Source organism: Apaloderma vittatum, unplaced genomic scaffold (assembly GCF_000703405.1).
Source record: "Apaloderma vittatum isolate BGI_N311 unplaced genomic scaffold, ASM70340v1 scaffold42332, whole genome shotgun sequence".
NCBI classification, from domain to species: Eukaryota; Metazoa; Chordata; class Aves; order Trogoniformes; family Trogonidae; genus Apaloderma; species Apaloderma vittatum.
This window is the reverse complement of record NW_009703804.1, coordinates 1,221-22,219: the sequence shown is the minus strand read 5'-3', so window position 1 is coordinate 22,219 and position 20,999 is coordinate 1,221. Positions and strand designations below refer to the sequence as shown.

The following is a 20,999-nucleotide window of genomic DNA, read 5'->3' as shown; positions in this document are numbered from 1 at the left end:
GCTGGCTGGAAGTTGCAGGAAAAAAGAAACCCGTGCTAATAAAATTGGGTGTGATGTGAAGCTGGATTCTTCTGCCACTGGGAGAGGTTCAGCACAGGATTCTTATAGATGAAGACAAACTTGATTTGTTTTGAGATGGATGGATAGATGTAATACCTGAATCCCTCTGTTGCTGGTACATGGGAGAAAACCATCTTAAAAGGCTGAAATGGCTTAAATTTACTCTTTCTTGATAATGTGAAGCTGACCGGTTGTGTTATCTGTGCACTATTGATTTAATAATCTCTACAGTTTTTGCACTGCGGAGTTTATACTGTCATTATTCACGAATTGCACATGTGGAGAAAAAGGTATATTGTGCTGCTAAGCTTATGATTATACTATGCAGAGGGTGGCCAAGGAACAGCAGCTGTAGTAACGCTGAGTTTCCTAACAGCTGCAACTTGGCCACGTTGCAAGTATTAAAGCACCAATCTATTAGTATGTAGTAATGCAAAGCCGAGGGCAGCGAATTTCTAATCCAGCTGCAGGAGTGGAGATTGTGTTGCATGTTTTCTCCAGATTATATACCACTATGCAAAGGGCTTGAAAAGTTGGTTGAGGAGGAATTGCTGTAAGAAAGCAAGAATGGAGTGATTCTGGGAACCTATTTGCATTTTATTCAAACCTGAGCGTTGGTTGACTGATCTGGAGAGCAAATTAAAAAATACGTTGGCAGAATGCTCTGACAGTCTGTATGTGCTAGCCAAGGTCTTCCACAGAACACGTTAATGCGTTTTTAAAAAGAGAAAGAAAATCCTGCTTATGACTCACTGGCTTCTTTGAAAACTTTTCTCTTACAGCTTTTATTGGAGGTGTGTAAACTCTAGCGATCCTTTCAGTGTTACATGGGCAGTACTGCAGAAAAGAAAGAGGGAAGTGATGAGAGATTAAGATGGAAAGGAAAAAATGAAAGTTCATTTATCTGCTCTCTCTTCTCTCCTAGTCTGGTAGAGGGGCACCAATGAGGAACTTCCTGAAATCTTAATCTCCACATTCATGTCAGTACGTGCATCATGGCACAGCAAGGAAACGTTGGTGAGCTCCTCTCAATGCTGGATTCTCCAATTCTGCGTGTCCTGGAAGATGTAACAACGGTGTTCAAAGATAATCTCATTTGTGGTATGTATCCTTTTACGTAATTCAAGGAAGGATTTTGCTTTTACACCAATAAAGGTAGAATAATGGGCTTTTTCTATCAAACACAGCCTTTGCAAATGCAAGTGGAAAGAAACTGTTGATATTTGGGTTTGAAATTGCTTTAGGGATTGAGGCCTCTCCAGTGCATTTTGCTTAATGGCATGCATCTTGAAAGGTCTGTTACATAATTATTAAAATGCTATTATAAAATGACTAGCTTGGCCTGGGGCAGAGCCTCAACTTGTGAGCTGATGAAACTTTCCTTGTCAAGCGTATCTAGAAAGAATTAGGTGTCGTCCACATTATGGGACCTGGTGGGATTTTGTTCGTTCAGAAAGTAAGCGACAAAAACCAGCAGCCCCAAACGACACAGCAGACCTAGACTTTCTTGGGGAAAAAAAAAAAAAAAAAGATTGCTGCTATTAAGGCGTCCCTTATGCTGATAGAGCCTTTTCAGGGCTTGAGAGCACTGTCAGTGTCCTTGTCCCTGAACTTGCTTGTCTTTATCAGTGAGGAGAGAGATTGTAAAGATACTGCTGAACTCTTTACCCGTACAGTGTCAAATACTCTTGCAGTTCAGTTACCTCTAGGTTTTTAAGATTAGACAGGAATTGTTAGTTATTAAAAAAGCTATTTGCTTTCCCAGAGCGGAGTGCCTACGCTTGAATGGTTAGGAACTAGAAAATGTAGTTGAGGGGTCTAATTTTATAAAGGTCTGGCAAATACCAAGCACTAGTTTATGTTATAAACTGTAATAGTTGTTAAAAAGTTGTGTGATGTCCCTGTGTAACAAATGCTTTGGGTTTTGTATAATAAGAATGTGTGTTCCTGTTTATTTTTCTGTAAACAAACGGATAGACCGTGGACCTATGCTTGTTAACAGCCTGGTGGACTATTACTTGGAAACCAATTCTCAGCAGGCACTGCATATACTGTCCACGCTGCAAGAGCCTCATGACAAGGTAAAATCTTGTTATTAAGCATGGCAGGTTTTAGCCTCTTATTGAAGCAACATTTAAAGAGCATCTGTTAGAAATCGCTTTCTTTCCATCCTAGTATAGAATTATCTTGTAGAGATGTAGTGTCGCTGTAGTAAGAGCAGTTAAGTTTTAAAAAAAAACTTCAAAGGTTTCTCGAGTTGCTTAAACTGACCCAATTAAGAGAAGAACCTCTATAAATGAAAATTTTCTGAGGACTAATGTTGTCTCCTTTCAGTGTTGCTGGTGCTTGTTCAATGCTGGATGTTTTAGCCTAAAACAAATTGAGTATTTTCAGAGCAAGTAAGGATTTTTGAATAGATTGAGAGAATGGCATTACAAGTTGTTTTACTTCTGCTGACTACGTTTTTTAATTATTTATGATAAACGTTTTGAAGTGCAGTGAGTGCTTCTAGACCGAATAATTTGCATTTTGTTACCAGCAGACTTAGATTTATTGTGGGGTTTTATTTGCTCTTGGATCTTGTATATTTGTAAAATGCCCATAGCTTCCATAATTGGCAGTGACAAGCTGCTGAATATAGTTTGTTGAAAAAGAATATATGCCAGTTAAATAAAAATACCTTTCCTTTTTCTACCACTCTCTGCAAAATCCTCTTACCAGCATCTACTGGACAAAATTAATGAATATATGGGCAAAGCTGCTACCCGTTTACCCACTCTCTCTCTGCTGGGACACGTGATAAGACGACAACCATCTTGGAAGCATAAGCTCTCTCAAGCACCTCTCCTGCTTTCATTACTTAAATGTCTCAAGGTAAGAACTGTCAGTGTTGTCCCTAAAACATGAGTACACCTGATGTAAACACACATATTTGTAATGCAGAGCATTTGTTTTCTGTTTTGATGTCATTTAGTTAACCTGTGAGGAGTGATAAAATGTTGATTAAAATACTGAGCCACAGTGGGATTCTATCAACGAAATACTTGGTGCTGATCCTCTTATTACTGACAACTTTGTTTCTAAAAAACACCGTCACTGTCTTAGTCAACTTTCCTAACACAGAGTTAAACTTGTCTAAAAGTAAGTTAAAGACAGAGGGCTATCTGTGAAGTTGGTGGATATCTTGAATGTGAACTTAAGGAGAAGTACAGTGACATGTGTTAGTGCATTCTGAACTTCGTACACGTAAGGTGATAGACCCTCCTTGCAGTATAGATGAGCCGTGCAGTAGACTGTTCCGTGGTGAGATTTCCTTGGAATTAGCACTTTCCTTTGTAACTACAAACATGCTGGATTACAAGGAGGTAACTGTTTTCCTGTGCTTTGTTTTGGTTTCTTCTCCCCTCTGCAAATTTGTCAGTTTAATACTGCAACGTGTTGTAACAGTGAGTAAAGAATGGAAAGTCTTTTGAGACCTAGAACACGTTGTCAGTAGTATCATTTAATATGATAGTGAAGAATTCATTAGTCACTTAAGTCACATTAAAATGTATGATGTAGTCAAGTGCCAGTGCTCTTCAAAACAAAACCACAACAAATTTGTAAGTGCCAAAGAAGCTACAAGTGCTGTTACTGGAGGCTCTGATGTGCCCGACGAGTTCTGTTATCCCTCTCAGTGTGGATCTTACCTGATTGTGAGTTGAGTGAAATGTGTCGGACAGCTGGTGGGAGCGGAGCAGAGGTGTGAAAGCACTGGGGCTGTCTGCAGAGGGACAAGGCCGGACGCATGAACTGTGCCGGGAGTGGTCACGTCTGACTGAGGGAGAATAGAGGCCACAGATTACGCAGAGGAAGAAAAATCCACAGCGCTAAGTATGTCCAGTTGGCGCAGGTGGCTCCTGGCAGATCGCACGACCGGTTCAGTGGCTTACCTGTGCCGCTTACAGCCCTGCCCTGACAAAGCAGAGGCACTGCCAAGGAAAGCGTGCATTAAGCTTGGGAAGCAAGTAGGGACCCCACTGGGAAAGAATTTGAAGATTTTCTGTGTCCTGTCCTAAAATCTGATTCTCTTTTACCATTTCCTCTAGCTAAAGGTTTTTACTGCCCCGTCACTTTCTCTTGGTGTGAGCCATGGGCTTCTAGTTATCATTTGAATTACTGCTTCATGAAATATTCAGCAGCTGAAGTCATCAACCAGGTTTAATAGAAAAACTTTTGACCCTTACATTAATGATTGGCCAAAATCCTTGAATACTCTGATCAGATTTGCAATTTCTTAGACTCTGAATGTTCTTAGCTCTGAGAAAGAAGGAAGGCAATACATAAGATCTTTCACATACCAGGTGTGGGTTTTTTCTGCTCAGCTGTGGAACTGTGATGATGTTCCCCTTTGAACTGCATCAAGTCTTTATACAGAAAAGCAGCAGCAGAATATGAGCAAGAAATCCTATTTTATTTTTTTTTTAGAGTTGTTGTGGATGAAAGGGACAGTAATCTTGGTTCATTAAGTTATGGTAGGTTTCAGAGGGACTGTTCAAAGTAGAGAACTTTTTCCATGATGATGATTCAGTGTTCAGTTCATCCTTGGAAAAAATAAAGTTCAACGCTTTTAACTGTCTAATGCAGGTTTTTTCCCTTCTTGCAGACTGACACAGATGTAGTAGTACTCACCACAGGTGTCCTAGTGCTAATAACCATGTTGCCAATGATTCCTCAGTCTGGCAAACAGTACCTTCATGATTTCTTTGGTATCTTTGGGCGTCTCTCAGCCTGGTGCTTGCAGAATCCAGGTGAGATTTCAATTTTGTTGCATGCAGTTATGGTTTAGTAGTATCCTCGTGACTTACGCAGTTGATGAGCACATTCTTTTGTGAGACTCTTAATGGTCTGAGGTTATTTAAATGCATAAAATTATGTATTAAGCCCACAAGCTATTCCGTCTTTTGAGAGCTAGTGTTGGAGAGTGCTGCTTTGCTCAAAACTGCCAAGTCTCTTAGGTTCTTCCATGGGGTGCTGCTACTACACGAAGTTTCACTGGAGTAAAATGCTACCTTGATGACAGTGAAAAGAAGAGATTGATCTTAATGGATTGAGAAGAAAAAATATTAACATTTGAGGCTTGGGAATTTGAGATTCCCAGGTATAGATGGGGACGGGGAATAAGCAACATGTGAGAGTTTCTTTTAATATGCAAATATCAACAGTCATGAAAGTGTTGGTAGAACTAGTCTTCTTGGTTATTGGTTTTGCTGAATTTGTTGTAAGGTGTCAGATATCTAACCCTAGTGTTACTGTGTTTGTGTCCCATGGCTGTCTGAACAAGTGCTGTGTTAAGCACATAGAGATGCTATTTAGGGGGCTGGTTTGCATTGCAAGTAAGATTGGAACTTACGGCTAGTAAGGTTCAAGTCTGTTGTGATTACTTTTTTCGTTTTTACCATTGAATTGAAGCGAGCCTTAGCTTTTTGGGGTTTTTTGGTAATCATTTGGTTCATCTTGCAAATTCTGGCTCACTATCAGAGGGGGTTTCAGATTTTAACTTGAATAAAAAATAATGATCTGCTTTGAGAGTGACAGGATACTGGTTGGAATTAATGGTCCATATCTTAATTTTTGGTTTTGCTGTGAGGTGATGAGTAAGTGTTGCCTGTTTCTCAGAAGACTTGACGGTTTCACTAGGGACTATTCTTACCTCAGAAGACTTGTTCCAGTTAACATTTCAAATTTAAAAGTACTTTGCATTCTTAGAAGTTTTGCTCTTCTCTCCAATGTAATGAGAAAGATTCTAATTACTTTTTCCAGGTCACGTGGCAGAGATTTATCTTGTCCATCTTCATGCCAGCGTTTATGCTCTCTTTCATCGTCTTTATGGAATGTATCCTTGCAATTTTGTCTCCTTTCTGCGTTCTCACTACAGTATGAAGGAAAACTTGGAGACCTTTGAAGAGGTAGTCAAGGTAAAACGCTGCTCATCTCTGTATTATCTGACAAGGAGTTCATAGCTGTATAGAGGCAGGTATTTGCCACTTTAATACACTACATTGATTTAACTGAGGTCTGCTCAACAAAATAAAATCTGGCTATTGGAGGACTGAAATCTCAGCTGGGAGCAAGATCATCTCTTGAAGCTATGATGATGTTAGCTTTATCTGTTAAGTTTAATATTCTGAACTGTTGGGATCAGTAGGTTGCTCATCAGCTTTCTGTAGTTCAGTGCAACCAAAAGATGCTGTACTAATACTGTGCACTTCTTGTTCTTGCTCATCCAGCCAATGATGGAACATGTGCGAATTCATCCAGAATTAGTGACTGGATCTAAGGACCATGAACTGGACCCACGAAGGTATATATGTTCACTCTGCTATTAGGAAAGGCTGTAAGCATGCGGCTTTTAGCTGGGTTATTTCGGAAGGCTTACCGCAAAACCTTTTCTGCCTGCAGCAGCATGTGCCAGCGGTGGTGTGCCACCCATATTCATAGGTACACCGGGTAAACATGTAGACTTTGTTCATCCAAGCTTACAGCTGGATGAATAAGCAAAACTGTTGTCAAAGGTTGGGGTTCTAAATTAGTTTTCCATCTGGGATGCAAAGAAGAATCAGTCTTCTACTTAACAGTTGACTTTGCCTTCATTTTATGACTTAATGATCAAAGATCCTCATAAAGTTCTAAAAGAATTTGGTTATAATGAATAAAGAGAAACTACTACTGACCTGCTTCATTGGCTTAAGGTTTGGGTCATAATTTTTTTTGGTTTGTTGAAGTACTCAGTGGGATTCAGTGTTTAAAATGGCTTCGGTGTGTCTTGTTTTGATATCTAGATATTGGTTCAGTTAACAGATCAGTTCTTTTAACAGGTATGTCTTAACATTATCAGCTGTATTAGTTTTCTTTAGAAATAGGCTCATTTGCCTGCAGCAGCACCACTTGCTGCTTTTCTCTTGTCTCCACAGGCCCAGCCACTGAAGAGGAGAAATTGACTCTTGTTGCTGCCCAGTAGTGCTCTTGCCCTGCTTTTCAGAGCCACTAGGAAAACACTGCTAAATGGGAACCTGTTGAATATCACAATGCTCAGTTTTGCAGGCTTCTCCCAAGCAGGGGGGAGGGTGGCACCACTAAGGAGTCCAACTGGCACAAAACTACCAGTTGAAGCCTTCCGATTTGGTACCTTACACATAATATCTTACATCCAAAAGCAACTCGGCCTTTAATAGACAGCCTGCTGTGCATTCTGCTCATTGCAGTGAACTGCTGTCCCCTGAAATAGTGGGCAGATCTAAGCTGGCTGCTTAGTTTAGTGAGAAAAAAAGTTCTCAGAACGAAAGAGGTATAGTAACAGAAAACTCTCGCAGAAGGAGAAACACAGTCCTGAAACTGGCATTGCAGATGATGGTTGCTTGAGTAATGTAAGATTCCCCCACTGCTGGCATGTCTAAATTTTGACTCTCAACATCTGAGTCTAGTTGAGCTGATTTCTACAGCTGCTGAAGCTCAGGATCAACCAAGTCTTCTTCGTGTGCTGTTCCTCCTTTCCAGAGTGCTCCATGGCAGACCTTTATGGATCTCTGTGTCAAAGCTGTTTGTCTCCTCTTTGAGACCCACCCCCTCTTGCAAGTCAGCTGGTTGCAATTTCTGTGTGGTGCCTTGTTCCAGTTTTGGCTGGGAGCATGCAAAGCTGTCTGGAACAAACGAGCCATCCTACAAGCCAATTCCTCATATCCCCAGGAACTCTTGTTTGTAACAATAATTGACTAACTTACTCTTTTGGATCCAAAAACTGTCTGCAGGTGGAAAAGACTAGAAACTCATGATGTTGTGATAGAATGTGCCAAAATCTCCCTGGACCCTGCAGAAGCCTCATATGAAGATGGCTATTACTCTGTGTCTCGGAAACTCTGCACAAGCTTAAAACATCATCAAACTGACCCCAGTGCCAGCTATTACATTGACACACAGAGCAGCTATGGTAAGATCTGCCTGACTGCTAATGAATATCCAATTCCTGGAGGAAAACTGGCCCTGTAACCGAAAAACGTCTTACTAATTTATCCCACTTAAAGTTGGATTCTTAGGCACCAGAAAATAAGCTATCACGTAAAAAAAAATAAAAATATATATAGATAGATGTAGTGTGTAATATATTTGACAGATGTTTTCTTGAGCTGAAAGAAAAATCTCTTGTGTACGAGCTACAAATGTGTGTGTTGAATGGATTTGAAATGTTTTGGTTAAAAGCCTTTAAAAAATGGCCTGAACAATCATTGTTTTGGATTTGATGTGTTGGATAATTTTATTTTCTTTTAAATTTTTTTTTTTTTTTAACTTCCAGGGACTTCTACCCCATATTCCACTCCTCGGCTAACACTATCACAAATACCAGGGCAGCTACCTCAGATTCTGAGCCCGCAGTCGATACGGCTGTCAACTGAGCCACAGCAGGTAAAGCAGAAGACGAAGCGCAATGTGCTTTTGAATGCTTTGCACTTTGTTCGTAGTTTGTCGTGACTGTCTTAAAATTCACATTTCTGAGAATTCCTGTGGATTCTTCAGAAGTTAGTATACAATTCAGATTTAATCCTTGTCTGATTTCCTGTGTCAGAGCGTGGATACAAGTGCTTCACATGTTCCTTTTCTGAGCTTCACAGGTTTGTTTTCCCATGTATTGCTCCTGCACAGGTTACCATCTGGAGTCCTTCTGCAGTTTGTGGGATGACCACTCCGCCAACCTCCCCTGGAATTGTCCCATCGGATTCATCCCAGTCTGCATCACAACCTTACAGCAAAGCTTTTGGCACATCTGGTATGTGCTGAATTTTGGAATTAAGCCTTCAAGGTTTATTGTACTAGAAATTCTTGCTGTAAAAGTTTGCTGTCAGCTTCTTAAATGGGGATGCCTTGCCATTTGATGGGCTTAAGTCACTTCTTCTGTGAACTGAGTACCCAGAGCAGTGCTGATGCAACCACTCGGATAGGAGATAAGTTACAGTGAATTAAGTGCTGAAGTTTGAAGCAAAACTTTTGGAAATGGTGTGCTTTTAACTTGATAAATAGTTGTAAATGGTTGAGATAGTCTTTAAATGTGAAATCCTTCCCATAAAATATTCAACTGAATGGAGGAAGTGGGAGCCTGCTGAGAAAAAAATTCTTGCTCCTCCTTTCCAGCAGGGGGGAAAGGAACACCTTTGGGAACACCAGCCACGTCTCCTCCACCCTGCACTTCAGATGACTTCGTGCATGTTTCACTCCCTTCTGCTGCTGCCACACCTCCTAAAAAGGTATAACCAAATTCTTCTGCCAAACAAAGCTGATTTTTTTTTTTTCATTGATTAGCCATACATGCAGTGACTACAGCTGATGAAGAAAAATCAGAGTGACTGATACACAAAAAATGCTTCATTTCATTGTAAAAACTAATTTTCTTCTAAGTTGAGGTGACTGTTGCCACTTTCAGTCGCACAGGTTTAAGACTTGTTGTATTGATTTGCTATTTTAACCATCTGTTTGCTGAAATTTCCTTGCTGTGAAACTGTCCAAGAGGTTTGTTTCCAACAGATGTCTGATGCAAAGAGTATTTTGGGATTTTTTTTGTGGTGTTTGTTTTTTTTTCAGGAGGACAAACCAGATCCTGGGAGGCCTTTACTGTACCGACAGCAAAATGTCATAAACAGCGATAAATCATTGGGTAAACTCCGTTTTCCTCTCCCCATTACGATAACCTACTTGTAAACAAATCTTGGTTTTATTGATCCATGTTCAATTGCCAAATGCTTTTCCACATTTTTTTTCTGTTTTTTTTTATTTTTCCTTCCCAAGTTGTTTGTAGTTCCAGGATCCTGTTGTAACCTGTAATTCAACTCAAAACCATCTTGTGATGATTTTGATTTTAAGTATTCACCTTCAGAAATAGCTTGCAGAATTTTTTTTAACTGGCTCTCGTGTTCTTATGCCTGGTTAAATACACAGATCTACACTGAACGCTGAAAAAAGAATTATATTTTTTAAAAGCTGATTCTTTGAGGGTGAATTTTTTTAGAAGCAGCGAATTGTACATGACATTTTATGTGGCATGTCTGCATCAAACTGTGAGGCTGCACATAATGATAGATATGATACTCCCTTTTAAAGACTCTTGGAGAAATTTTCTATCTCCAATTATATTGCTATACTCGAACCTTTTTTTAAAGTCCTGTGGAATATTGAGATCAACAGTGGATGGTTGAGGAACTCAGCCTTTAATAGGTAAATCTAGATTCCATTTTTCAGTCTCTGTCATCTACATCTGACAACTGTAGAAAGGGATTTTGACACTGTGTTTGACATTTCTTCACTGTGAATCTTTACTGTCCTAGAACTGGAATGATTGTGAAATTTAAAACTGTTTTTCCTGGCTGAAGTTGTATAACAACATGGGAATCTGAGCCTGACAAACTGACAAGTTAAGAACAGGCTAGGTTTTTCACTGGGCTCTGAATCTGTGACTGAGCTACGAGCACGAGGTTTCTATCCTGCAAGCTGCAGTGTGTATCTCCCTGGCAGCAGGCTCGGAGTTTTAATCACTAGCTACACATTGTCAAACTTGTATTGCACTGGTTTGCTAAACTCCCTTTTTTCGGGTAAGTACTATGTCCTTTTGTAGCTAGATCAGAAGCTAAGGAAGAGTTTAGTGCTAGTGTGCAAGTAGAGTAGCCATGCTACATTTAAGCCACTTTTAAAAAAAATTTATTTATTTAATAGACTAAATTGCTGACAGCACCGCCTTATTCATAGAGGCGGTTGCCTGAACTTCTTGTGCAATAGCAATTGTTAAGTCTACAAAATTACATTTAATTTTGTAGATCAGGACCAGGATTTTTAGGATCAGGACCGACCAGTGACTGATCTCTGAACTGTTTTCCACATGGAATGAAACAGGAGTCAGATAGTTTCCTCCTTTGAGGAAGCATCTGAGGGAGGGACAAGCTTGTTATAAGGGCCTTACAGTAGTAAAAGACTTTTGTTCTGTGCTGTGATAAGGCTGGAGAAAACAGCATCTGTACAACTAACTTTTATTTTTTGTTTGTTTTTTTTTTCTTCAGACACACCCGGTAGTAAAAGTTCAGTAACCTTAAGTGATCTTCCAGAGTTTTTAGGTGGTTTGTCTTTTGAAGATAGTGCTGAAAAGGACAGAGAGGAAGGTAATTTCTGTCATCCTTACCTGCGTCTTAGCTGAGGCAATGTTTGTAATGTCGAAATACAAGCCAGGTAATTTTGCTCCCCCTTCCCATCCTTCTCAGATGCAATATCTAAAGAGATCTCCGAGATCACAACCGATGCTGAACACATGGTGCCTAGAGGAGGATTTGACTCTCCGTTTTACCGCACAAATGAAAGTCTGCCAGGCTCTCAAAAGAAGACCCATTCGGTAGTCTCTAGTGTTCAGGGACACAGTCAGACCTCTGAGCCTTTAACATCTTCTCTGGACAAGCCTGGGCCTGAGAGTGCGCGGGAAACACCCAAACAAACATTTACTCCCATAGACAAGCCCTTTGGAGGCTCTGCTGAAAGCCCTGCTGGTAACAGGGAAGGAACCTCTGGGGAGACGAGTATTCTCACTCCCAGCCCTTGCAAAGTACCAGCGCAAAGAAGAGCGGTGTTCGGGAGTGGGCAGCCTCCCCTGTACGAGCACCTTTTTGAGGTCGCGTTACCAAAGACTGCCTACCTCTTTGTTGGCAAGAAGACTGAAGAGCTGCTAAAGAAAGCCAAGGGAACTCAGGATGATGACTGCATGTCCTCGACTTCTCCCGTGGAAGTACTGGACAGGCTGATACAGCAAGGAGCGGATGCACACACTAAGGAGCTGAACAAGTAGGTGACTGAAAAAATCTTACTTTGCAAACTTCCTTGTTGCTTCTTTTCATGTTGGCCTTGTCTTCACAGCAGTGCCTAAAAAGTGTCTGGAAATCTGCAAAGAAACCGTGTTCTGCGAAACGTTGCTGTTAACTGAGCTAAGGGTTCCGGGTGGAGGATTTTTATATTTGTGGTGCCGATGTGTTTGCTTTGATAGAAACAGAAAAAAAAGGCTGTGACCGTCGTGCTGCCTTCACTAATGGAGCTTGGGATGAAGAAACAGGACTATGGGCTGCGCTGCAAGCGTGGGTTTGGTGCCACTGATAGTGAGATTTGTGTGCTTTATCAGATTGAAGTCTCACACTAGATACTCTAGATACTCCAAAGCAAATGTAGAAGCCTGGAGGAGACTGACACTTTCTAATATACAAGAAACTAAGAACTGGAGGTTTAGGTGTATCGGCTGTGTTCATTCTTTTCATCTTATTACCCTATATTCCACTTTGTCCTTAGGCTGTTTTCGATGCCTGAGAGAATGTTTCTCCAACTTGTACGAAACGATGCCCTTCATCCTCTGCCCTCGCATCCTTCTGTTTGCACAGTTCCTCCTTATTCTTTTCAGACCAACTGACCGTAATTATATTTTTATTAGGCTGTAAGCTTGGAGAATGTTTGCATGTTTCACCTTAATGCTGCATTTTCATTTTTCAGATTGTCTCTGCCAAGCAAATCTGCTGACTGGACTCACTTTGGAGGTGAGGAAGTTTCTCATGTGTTTTGGCAATCTGTTCCTCTATTATTAGACATGCTTAAACAATGACCTGTATACTACTTTTTTTTTTTTTTTAAACTAATGCTGCAGAAAGATGGTGCCCTCTGTTAAGTCGTGGTTTATCTGCTTAGCAGATAGACATCTGTGTTCCAGTGAGATGAGCTGCTTTTTTTCAATCTTTGAAAAGTGAAAACTGCCTTCCCTGCAATTGTAGATATTTCTTTTTTTGACTATTTAAGATCTGCTAGCCTTCAGAGTGATGCACTGGTCATCTAACAGTCTCTTCTACCTTTTCAATACTATTTGAATCTAAGCGTGATTTTTTTTTTTTTTTTTTTTTTTTTTTCTGCTGCTTCACATGTGTATCATAGTTTTGTGCTCTTGGGCTTCTATGGTGGTGAGCTTGGGTATTTTTTCTCAATAGGAGCAATCCATTTGAAGCATAAACATATTGCTCTGGGGAAAAAATGGTTAAAATTTTAAGTTTGTATTGGAGATCAAATGGAGCACACAGATTTTTAAGCTGTAATTTCAAATTTGCTTCTTTTTGAAAATATTTCCCATACATCGAGCAGGGAGAGTACAGCTGAGTAACCTCTTCTGTCTTCTAACTCCAACCCAGGTTCTCCCCCTTCAGATGAGATTCACACGCTGCGTAACCAATTGCTTTTGCTGCACAACCAGTTACTGTATGAACGCTTCAAAAGACAGCAACATGCCCTTCGGAACCGGCGACTGTTGCGAAAAGTGATTAAAGCCACAGCTCTGGAGGAGCATAATGCTGCCATGGTGAGCAGGGGCACAGCTCTAGCAGGGCTTTAAAGATACTGGTGCTAGAACAGATATTAATTGATTTGATCAGTATCTTTCAATACCACTCAATTAAAAAAGAAGCCTCATTTCTCACCTTATTAAGGGCAGTGTTTGTGGAATGACTTGTGGACAAGTTTCATGCACTGTAATTATTAAAACCAGTAGTTCGTATTTGACTCTAGGCAACTGAATCAGGATGCCTGCGTGCCTGACCCCTGCCAGCACTTACCTTTGGTGTTAGAGTCCTCACAGCTGGCAGAGTGGTTACCTCATGCCTAGCTAGACACCTTACTGTATTATTTGAGTTCTCAGCCTGTCCACTAGTCACCATTTAACCTCTTTTTTTAAGCCAAAAAATCCCCCAAACTGAGCCCCAAAAGCCTTAAGAACATGCCCTGTATAGAATGTTTTATCTGTGAAAAAGTGTTATGTCTGCATGCTGTGAATTGATAGCTTTACTTAGCTAGCGACTTAGGAGAGGTGTTCTAACTGATAAAGCAGGTGTCTTGTCTGATCCTTCATACCGGCTTCTTAACAGAAAGATCAGCTGAAACTACAGGAGAAAGAAATCCAGGCCTTGAAAGTAAGTCTGCAGAAAGAACAGGCAAGGTACCACCAGTTTCAGGAGGAACATGAAAATATAGTGGCTCAGCTTCACAGCCAGATCAGACAGCTGCAGCATGACCGGGAGGAATTCTACAACCAGAGCCAGGAATTGCAGGTATGAAGCACGGCACTGAACAGAACTATGCTGTCTGCTTACTGGTTTTAAAAATAACCTTCCTAATAGCATGGTGTGAAATACCTGGAAGTTCCATATCTCTGTCAGAGATGTTGTCCTAATTCAGAGTTAAGACTGTGCATAATTGGAAATGCCCAACTTGTAGAGCTCTGTTTTGTCCTGTCTTCGGTTTGGAAAGAGGAAAATGCAGTTATTTAAGCTGATTTGGGGACTTTCACAAGCACTCAGTGTAACTTGATTCACAGTGCTGAGGGTTATGGCCCTCCAGCCTTGTGCCGTTGCTGGGTCGTGGTAAAGTCTCAGAACCCCGAGTGAGTTGGTTTCTCATTTGAACAGACCAAGCTGGAAGACTGCCGGAATATGATTGCAGATCTGAGGTTAGAATTAAAGAAGGCTAACAACAAGGTGTGTCACAATGAATTGCTTCTTAGCCAAGTTTCTCAAAAGGTAAGTCAAGTCACTCTTCCCAGGGGCCCTTCGTGTCTTTCTGTTTATTTTTTTGCTGATAAAAATTATCAGATGCTTTTTCTTTCTTATTCTGAAAGAAGCCTGTGCTTAGTTCAATCTAATTTCATATAAATTGCACAAAAACAACACAGAGACATGTATTTTGATTAAGAAACTTCAAATTGACTTCAGAGGCTTCTATAGCTGCTATTTCCACAGTAGGATTTGCAGATTGAGCAACACAAACTTGTGTTAAAGCTTTGCTAAATCTTGGCATCCTAGAGGTCTTGTTTATATGAGAAATTGAATGGACTTCTCATACAAGTGGCAGCATGATTATGTTAAGGGAAGCAGTGCCTGTGTGCTGGAGTTCTGTATGGACTGTCACTGGCTTTATGAAAACTGATTTGTTCAACGCTTCTGACCTGTGATCCATTGGATTCTTGTCTTTATCTCCCTTCTTTCTAAAAATACCCTGGGAACACTCTGCCTGTCAACGGTGACCCTCCTGCTGACCCATCCATTTGCAATGTTTGATTCTGTTCACTTTCTCCTTGAAGCTTTCCAACAGCGAGTCTGTGCAACAGCAGATGGAGTTCTTGAACAGGCAGCTCCTGGTTCTTGGAGAGGTCAACGAGTTGTACCTGGAGCAGCTGCAGCACAAGCACACAGACACTACAAAGGTGTGACTGCAGAGTTGCAGGGGCGGGCTTTTGGGGAGACATCACTTGAGGTCATCACCAAGCTGTCCTCAGCCTTGTGTTCAGAATGAAGGAACTGCTTTGGAACAGATACTTGGTTTTGAAATTGATTTTCAGGGATTGGATTTCATAATGTCCTGTTCAGATACTTCTGTGCACCGTGTCTTTATGGAACCTCTTCAGTGGCCTGTGCTTGAAAGCTGGGGAGGGGATCTTAGGATACCCCGATGTTGCTTTTAGCCTCTTGATGTAAATTCTAGCTATTGTTTCTTGACGAGGCTTTTAATGTAATTGTCAGTGAACTATTACTGGTAAAGAACGTTGGGCTCTCATATTTGTGAAAGTGTATAATGTAGGGTAGTAGTGCTAGAAAGATCTTAACCAGGATTTTCTGGGTTTTTGTGAGGTGCTCTTTTAAAAGAAGCAGCCTTACTCTTTTCACTCAGTCATTTTCCTATTAAGAGTTAATACTAACTTCTGTGGCTCGTATGGTTTTACTTCCTGACTTCAAAGAAACCTTTTTTTAATTAGAAGCAAGTAAATTACACAACAATGTAACTGTTCCTGCGTGAGAGCAAGTAATTAAAGAAGGTGAATAATAACCGAAACAAAAAATAAAAGAAAGTCTTTTACTAGTATTTAATGAAGGTCATGTTGCAAGAATGGCTTTAAAATGGAGCTTGTTCTAAACTGGTGCAGAACTGGCAAGTTTGCTTTGCTGAAAAGAGCTTTTCATAAGGACCATTAACATGCTAATAAATTCCAGTGATGTATAGTTATTTTCACAGTAACTTAATGGTATACATTCTCAGAGTATCCGGGTTTCTCTATCCGTTTTTAGAAATTATTCTTTTATTCAGTCTTCCTTTAAAAATGTTCTTATTTATAGCATCAGAGACATGTCTAATATTAATAAAAATAAGCCAGAATCAAATTACACTTTTTGTCTTCTTTCCCTTGAGGAGGTTGAAATGTTGCACGCTGCTTTTCGGAAAGAACTGGAGAAAGCAAAATTGTGTGTTCAACAGCAAAGCCAAAGGCTTGATGCTTCCCAGAAACGGATAGCTGAACTGGAATCTCAGCTTGCTAAAAAGGACCACCTCTTCCTGGAGCAAAAGAAATACCTGGAAGATGTCAAAATCCAAGCACGGTAGGAATTTCCTATGTAAAATTTTAGCCATGCGTTAACAGACGCACTATCATGAGGCAGAATCTGGAGGCAGTGGACCTGATGGATTGTGCTTTCTTCTTCTCTTCAGAGGTCAGCTACAAGCGGTAGAAAGTAGGTACAAGGCCCAGAAAAGAATCACACAGGCATTTGAGCTGGAGATCTTGGATCTGTTTGGCCGGCTGGAGAAGAGCAGCCTACTGAAAAAACTTGAAGATGATAAAACAGAAGCAGCTGAAGCAGCAGAAGAGAGGTAAGTGGGGAGGTGTAAAATATGCTGGCCTCATGGCCAGCTCCTTGGAAGTTGACATCCTTGGGAAATTCTAGCACTTGGAGCACCATCTCAAAATATTTCTGTTACTCCCCTTTTTACAGACTGAATCTGTTTCAGGGCTCTGCCCAGGTTACTGGGAGTAGGGAAGCGCTCGTGAAGCGCTTCTCAGATAGCTGAACTGTTACTCAAAGTTGAGAGAAACCTCTGGTTTGTCTCATAGAGTGGTCTCTTCGATCTACGAACTGTTACGCTGTTGTTAAGTAGTTGTTGTACATATGTCTGCCTAAAGTGTCCAGGTAGTACTATACTTCAGATCATACCTTTTTTTCTACGCCAAATTCTGCTACAGCATCAGGATAACTTCCTGCACTGCCAGATTGGTGGTGGTCATCTGTGCTTGGGTTAGAAAAAGCAAGATCTACAATCCAAGGAGGATGTACGGATCTCTTCCTTTACCTTAAGAGATCAGAATCCAGTTCTGGTCTGATGTGGGATTATTGTCAGCTTTGGGCTTAAAACACTGGGTGTTGCGAAGCCAAGTGTGTGATATTTCTTTTCTGATCACCCTCTGTCACTTTTGCTTTGCTGCAAAACTGCGAAAGGAGAACTGTCGAAGTACACGTGCGTTATTAGAAGTGGAAAGTAGAAAGGAACCTGCCTTCCCCAGCACCTCCCCTTCCAGGGTAAACAATTGCTGCAGTTTCCTTGACACTTTATCCTCCCTCTTTCTAAAACAGGCTGGACGGTGGTAATGAAGATACTGTGGCGGGATACAGTGAAGAAACAATTGGTAGAAATGGAGAGACCAAACCTCCCAGCACACGAGGTAGTAGTAGCAGTAAGGGTGGCAGCAGCAGCAGTGAGCTCTCCACCCCAGAAAAACCCCAGAACCAGAGATTCAGCAGTCGTTGGGAGGCATCTGTGTTGCTGGAGCCCTCGACTACTGTCCCACTGACTGTAGGTTCACTCCCCAGCTCCAAGAGCTTCCTTGGAATGAAGGCGCGAGAATTATTTCGCAACAAGAGTGAGAGCCAGTGTGATGAGGAGGGTGTAACCGTCAACAGGCTCTCTGATGCTCTAAAGACTGAACTGTGTAAAGATCCAAGCATGGAGACAAAGGCCCCTCTGAGCCCCGATAACCTTAGCCTCTCGCCTAAGATCCAGGAAAGCAGTGTTGGACAGCTTCATATCATGGACTACAACGAAACTCATCATGACCACAGTTAAAAAGGAAGATAGTCAATCAGTGTTATTTTCATATTCTTGGCATAGAACAGGAGGCGTGAATGCAAGTTTAACTAAAAGCTTTTCTGTTTCTTTGGTCTGAGCAGCTAGCTCATGCAGCGGAATAGGATTGACGTCCGGAAACCGAAGAAAGCTGCTCAACAAATGCGAAGTGGATTTTTGGGTCTGGAATTGAAACACCCAGCCTAACTCTTGCTTCTTTCTCAAATTCAATCCTTAGCAGCGTGTACTAATTTGAAGGGACAACTGTTTTAGCATTTGCAAGTATTTTTTCCCTTTCTCCCTGTCCCTAGTTGAGTGGCTGCGTTTATGAACTTGAGTGCAATATGAGGCCAAATTAACATTTGTGAGTCTACCATGAATGCTTTGTATTTCCTTGCAAGCTTTCGATTTAGAGCAGTTAATTGTACTGCCTGTCCGGGTGACTTTGGTTACTTTCATCCTGGAAAGAAGCGGCGCTAAAATTTCTAGTGCCTTCATCTAAAGGTCTCTATTTTGCCTGTCCATGTCCCACACCCCTCAGAGCCCAGTCTTCGTTAAGTTGGACTCTGATTGAATACCTAAATGTTTAAAGAACAGTATACCTCTACAAAACGATTCATTCACCCTAATTCTTGATCATTGTTTATACTGTCCTTAACATTTCCTGGAAATTTACTTTTGAACAGACGCTTGATAAGGAACTGGAGCTTGTAATGCAGAAGCGACCATGTGCTGAAGGCCTGTGAGAACACTAGCTCCTGAGCTTTTTGGTATTTTAAGTGTTTGCCTGACAGACTGATACTGACCTCACGCTGGTTCGTATGGGAAAGCAATTGGGGTGGGAGAAGAGGGAAAAGGAAGCTTTGCTCAAGTAGGGGGAGCATGCAGAAAACATATGTAGAAGCTTATGAAGATTTGTGGAAGAGTGTTTGTTTCTCTAGTCAGGGAAATAACTTGTGCTGCCTGACCCTCATTCGTAGCTCTGGTGTTTGTTCCCGGTCTGAGCAAGACCCCGCTGTGTTTTGAGTCCAAGAAATTGGCTTCCTTCTCCCTGGGAATAGATTTTCAGGCTTGACTCTCAGAACATGGGTTCCTTTGAGTGCTGCTCTGTTCAGGCTGCAGCATGTTTTTCAGCTCAGCAGCGGCAATTTGGTTCTAGGTAACTCCCCTTCGCCCTCATCCCCTTTAGAAGACAAGGCTGAGGAGGAGACCTGCTCAAACTGAGAATCGGGAGTTCTGTTGTGACGCCTTTCTGCGTTAATCATGTTTTAAGTCAGCAATGAGCCTTCCGTGAAGGAGGATTGTGGGATCAGGGCTTGTCAGTGGTCAGGCTCAATCTCCTTCGTGACAGAAGAGAGACGGCTGTTAGGAAGGCAGTGAGCGTGTTTTAAATGTTAGATGTGTCTGGGTCTGGGCGTACTTAGACATATCAAGCTTCACACTTAACCCTGTATCACACGTGGCCTCATTTCTTAAACATTCAGTGGGTGGCAGCTGCTGTTTAAGAATCGTCTCACCTGTAAATCAAGTCCAAGTACACTTGCACTTGTAGTTCAAATCCCTTCTTAACCGGGACAGGACTCTGTCAGAGCAGCTGGCAGGACGCTAACTTGTGCCTGGCTGTACTTTTCCTCCCATTTCCACTTCTTCCCTAACACCTCGGGTCTGAATACATTTCTCCCTCTCTAAATTATTCTCAGTGTCCTTTCGGTTGGTCAGTCCTAACTCTGAAAGTAAAGGTGAACTTCAGTGGTTTTGTCAAAGCTTGAATCTGCATGGAATAGAAAATAGAGAGTTGGTTGTAAGTGACAGACTGGTTTTGTCGACATGTCTATAGGCTTTCTAAGACTTAGCAGTAGCAAACGTGGTAGCGTGTGTTTCGGTAAGGTTTGGAGGTTTCCTGCCCCTCGTCCCACCGGGTCCCAGCCCCAGGAGTGAACGGTTTGCACATGGTTTTGTCAAAGCTTGAATCTGCATGGAATAGAAAATAGAGAGTTGGTTGTAAGTGACAGACTGGTTTTGTCGACATGTCTATAGGCTTTCTAAGACTTAGCAGTAGCAAACGTGGTAGCGTGTGTTTCGGTAAGGTTTGGAGGTTTCCTGCCCCTCGTCCCACCGGGTCCCAGCCCCAGGAGTGAACGGTTTGCACATTGCCTGGGCAGGGTGGGCTCAGCCGCCGTTGCGTTGGGGGAGTGAGTGCGTGTGCCCATCCTTCTGCTTTGCTGAGCCCAGAAGAGCATCTTGCTTCTGCGATGACTTCCCATGTTCAGAGGAGAGGCAGTTTTTGTTGGCGGTTACAAAAATGCCCTGGCGGTAATGCGAGCTCATCGATAAGGTGGCTTTTTTGTTTTCTTCTTCTTCTTCTTTTAAAAAGGATTTTAGCACCGGGATAGTAATGGAAACCACTTTAGGTTTGTTTATGGACCACAAAGATTATAGAGGAACAAATTTTGCAGTTTTTTTTGTAAGTCTAAAAATCATGAATCTGCTGTATGTAGTTAACTTGCAGTTCGTTTGAAGGGGTCCCATCAGTGAAAGTGGAAACAGATTTTTTTAACTGACTGCTTTTAGTTAAATCTAAAATTGCTGTCTTTGTCAATTTAATCTGTTCCCTGCCTCGCTCTTTGTAAGCATGTTAAACAATCCACATTAAATGCCATAAATATGAAATACAAGGAAATGGTACAATCGTAAGCTAAAGAGAACTTAAACCAAAAGGAGGTTTTGCTGTCCTTATTAGAATGTTCTAAAATGTCAAGGCAGTTGCTTGTGTTTAACTGTGAACAAATAAAATGTATTGTTTTGCACTACTCTGTGTTACATTCCCTGCAAGCCGACCTCTTGGGGACTGAGCTGTCCTGGCACAAAACATGCAGAGAAGCACAAGTTCAGTATGGAAACGTCTTCCAGGATCTGTGTGGTACAGAGCAGGCAAGTGGTTCTGCCCGTTTTGACATGGGCTTTGCCGT

At 41.5% G+C, this 20,999-nt stretch overlaps 1 protein-coding gene across 3 annotated transcripts; it reads left to right on the top strand.

The window, feature by feature from the left end:
* The first annotated feature begins 1,055 nt into the window (after positions 1–1,055).
* On the top strand, positions 1,056–18,030 carry TSC1 (tuberous sclerosis 1). Of its 3 annotated transcripts, none has more exons than XM_009864760.1 (21): positions 1,056–1,161; positions 2,038–2,141; positions 2,782–2,934; positions 4,706–4,850; positions 5,863–6,017; positions 6,330–6,403; positions 7,848–8,026; positions 8,390–8,499; positions 8,737–8,860; positions 9,226–9,335; positions 9,670–9,742; positions 11,136–11,234; positions 11,334–11,904; positions 12,598–12,641; positions 13,281–13,447; positions 14,010–14,192; positions 14,550–14,660; positions 15,221–15,343; positions 16,324–16,511; positions 16,621–16,782; positions 17,541–18,030. In XM_009864760.1, exons 1-21 carry the CDS (start codon positions 1,056–1,058, stop codon positions 18,028–18,030), a joined length of 3,471 nt encoding a protein of 1,156 aa, XP_009863062.1. The 3 variants fall into 3 exon arrangements, with proteins under 3 accessions (XP_009863062.1, XP_009863061.1, XP_009863064.1); XM_009864759.1 differs by having other exon boundaries at positions 9,223–9,335; XM_009864762.1 differs by lacking the exon at positions 2,782–2,934 and having other exon boundaries at positions 9,223–9,335.
* The last annotated feature ends 2,969 nt before the right edge of the window (positions 18,031–20,999 follow it).

What these genes read in the sequence shown, in the direction of transcription:
- TSC1 (XM_009864759.1), top strand. Translation starts at nt 1,056, where the DNA reads ATGGCACAGCAAGGAAACGTTGGTGAGCTCCTCTCAATGCTGGATTCT. An exon ending in TGAAAAGGACAGAGAGGAAG is followed by an intron (nt 11,235 to 11,333) that starts GTAATTTCTGTC and finishes CATCCTTCTCAG; the next exon opens with ATGCAATATCTAAAGAGATC. An exon ending in GCTGAAGCAGCAGAAGAGAG is followed by an intron (nt 16,783 to 17,540) that starts GTAAGTGGGGAG and finishes TTTCTAAAACAG; the next exon opens with GCTGGACGGTGGTAATGAAG.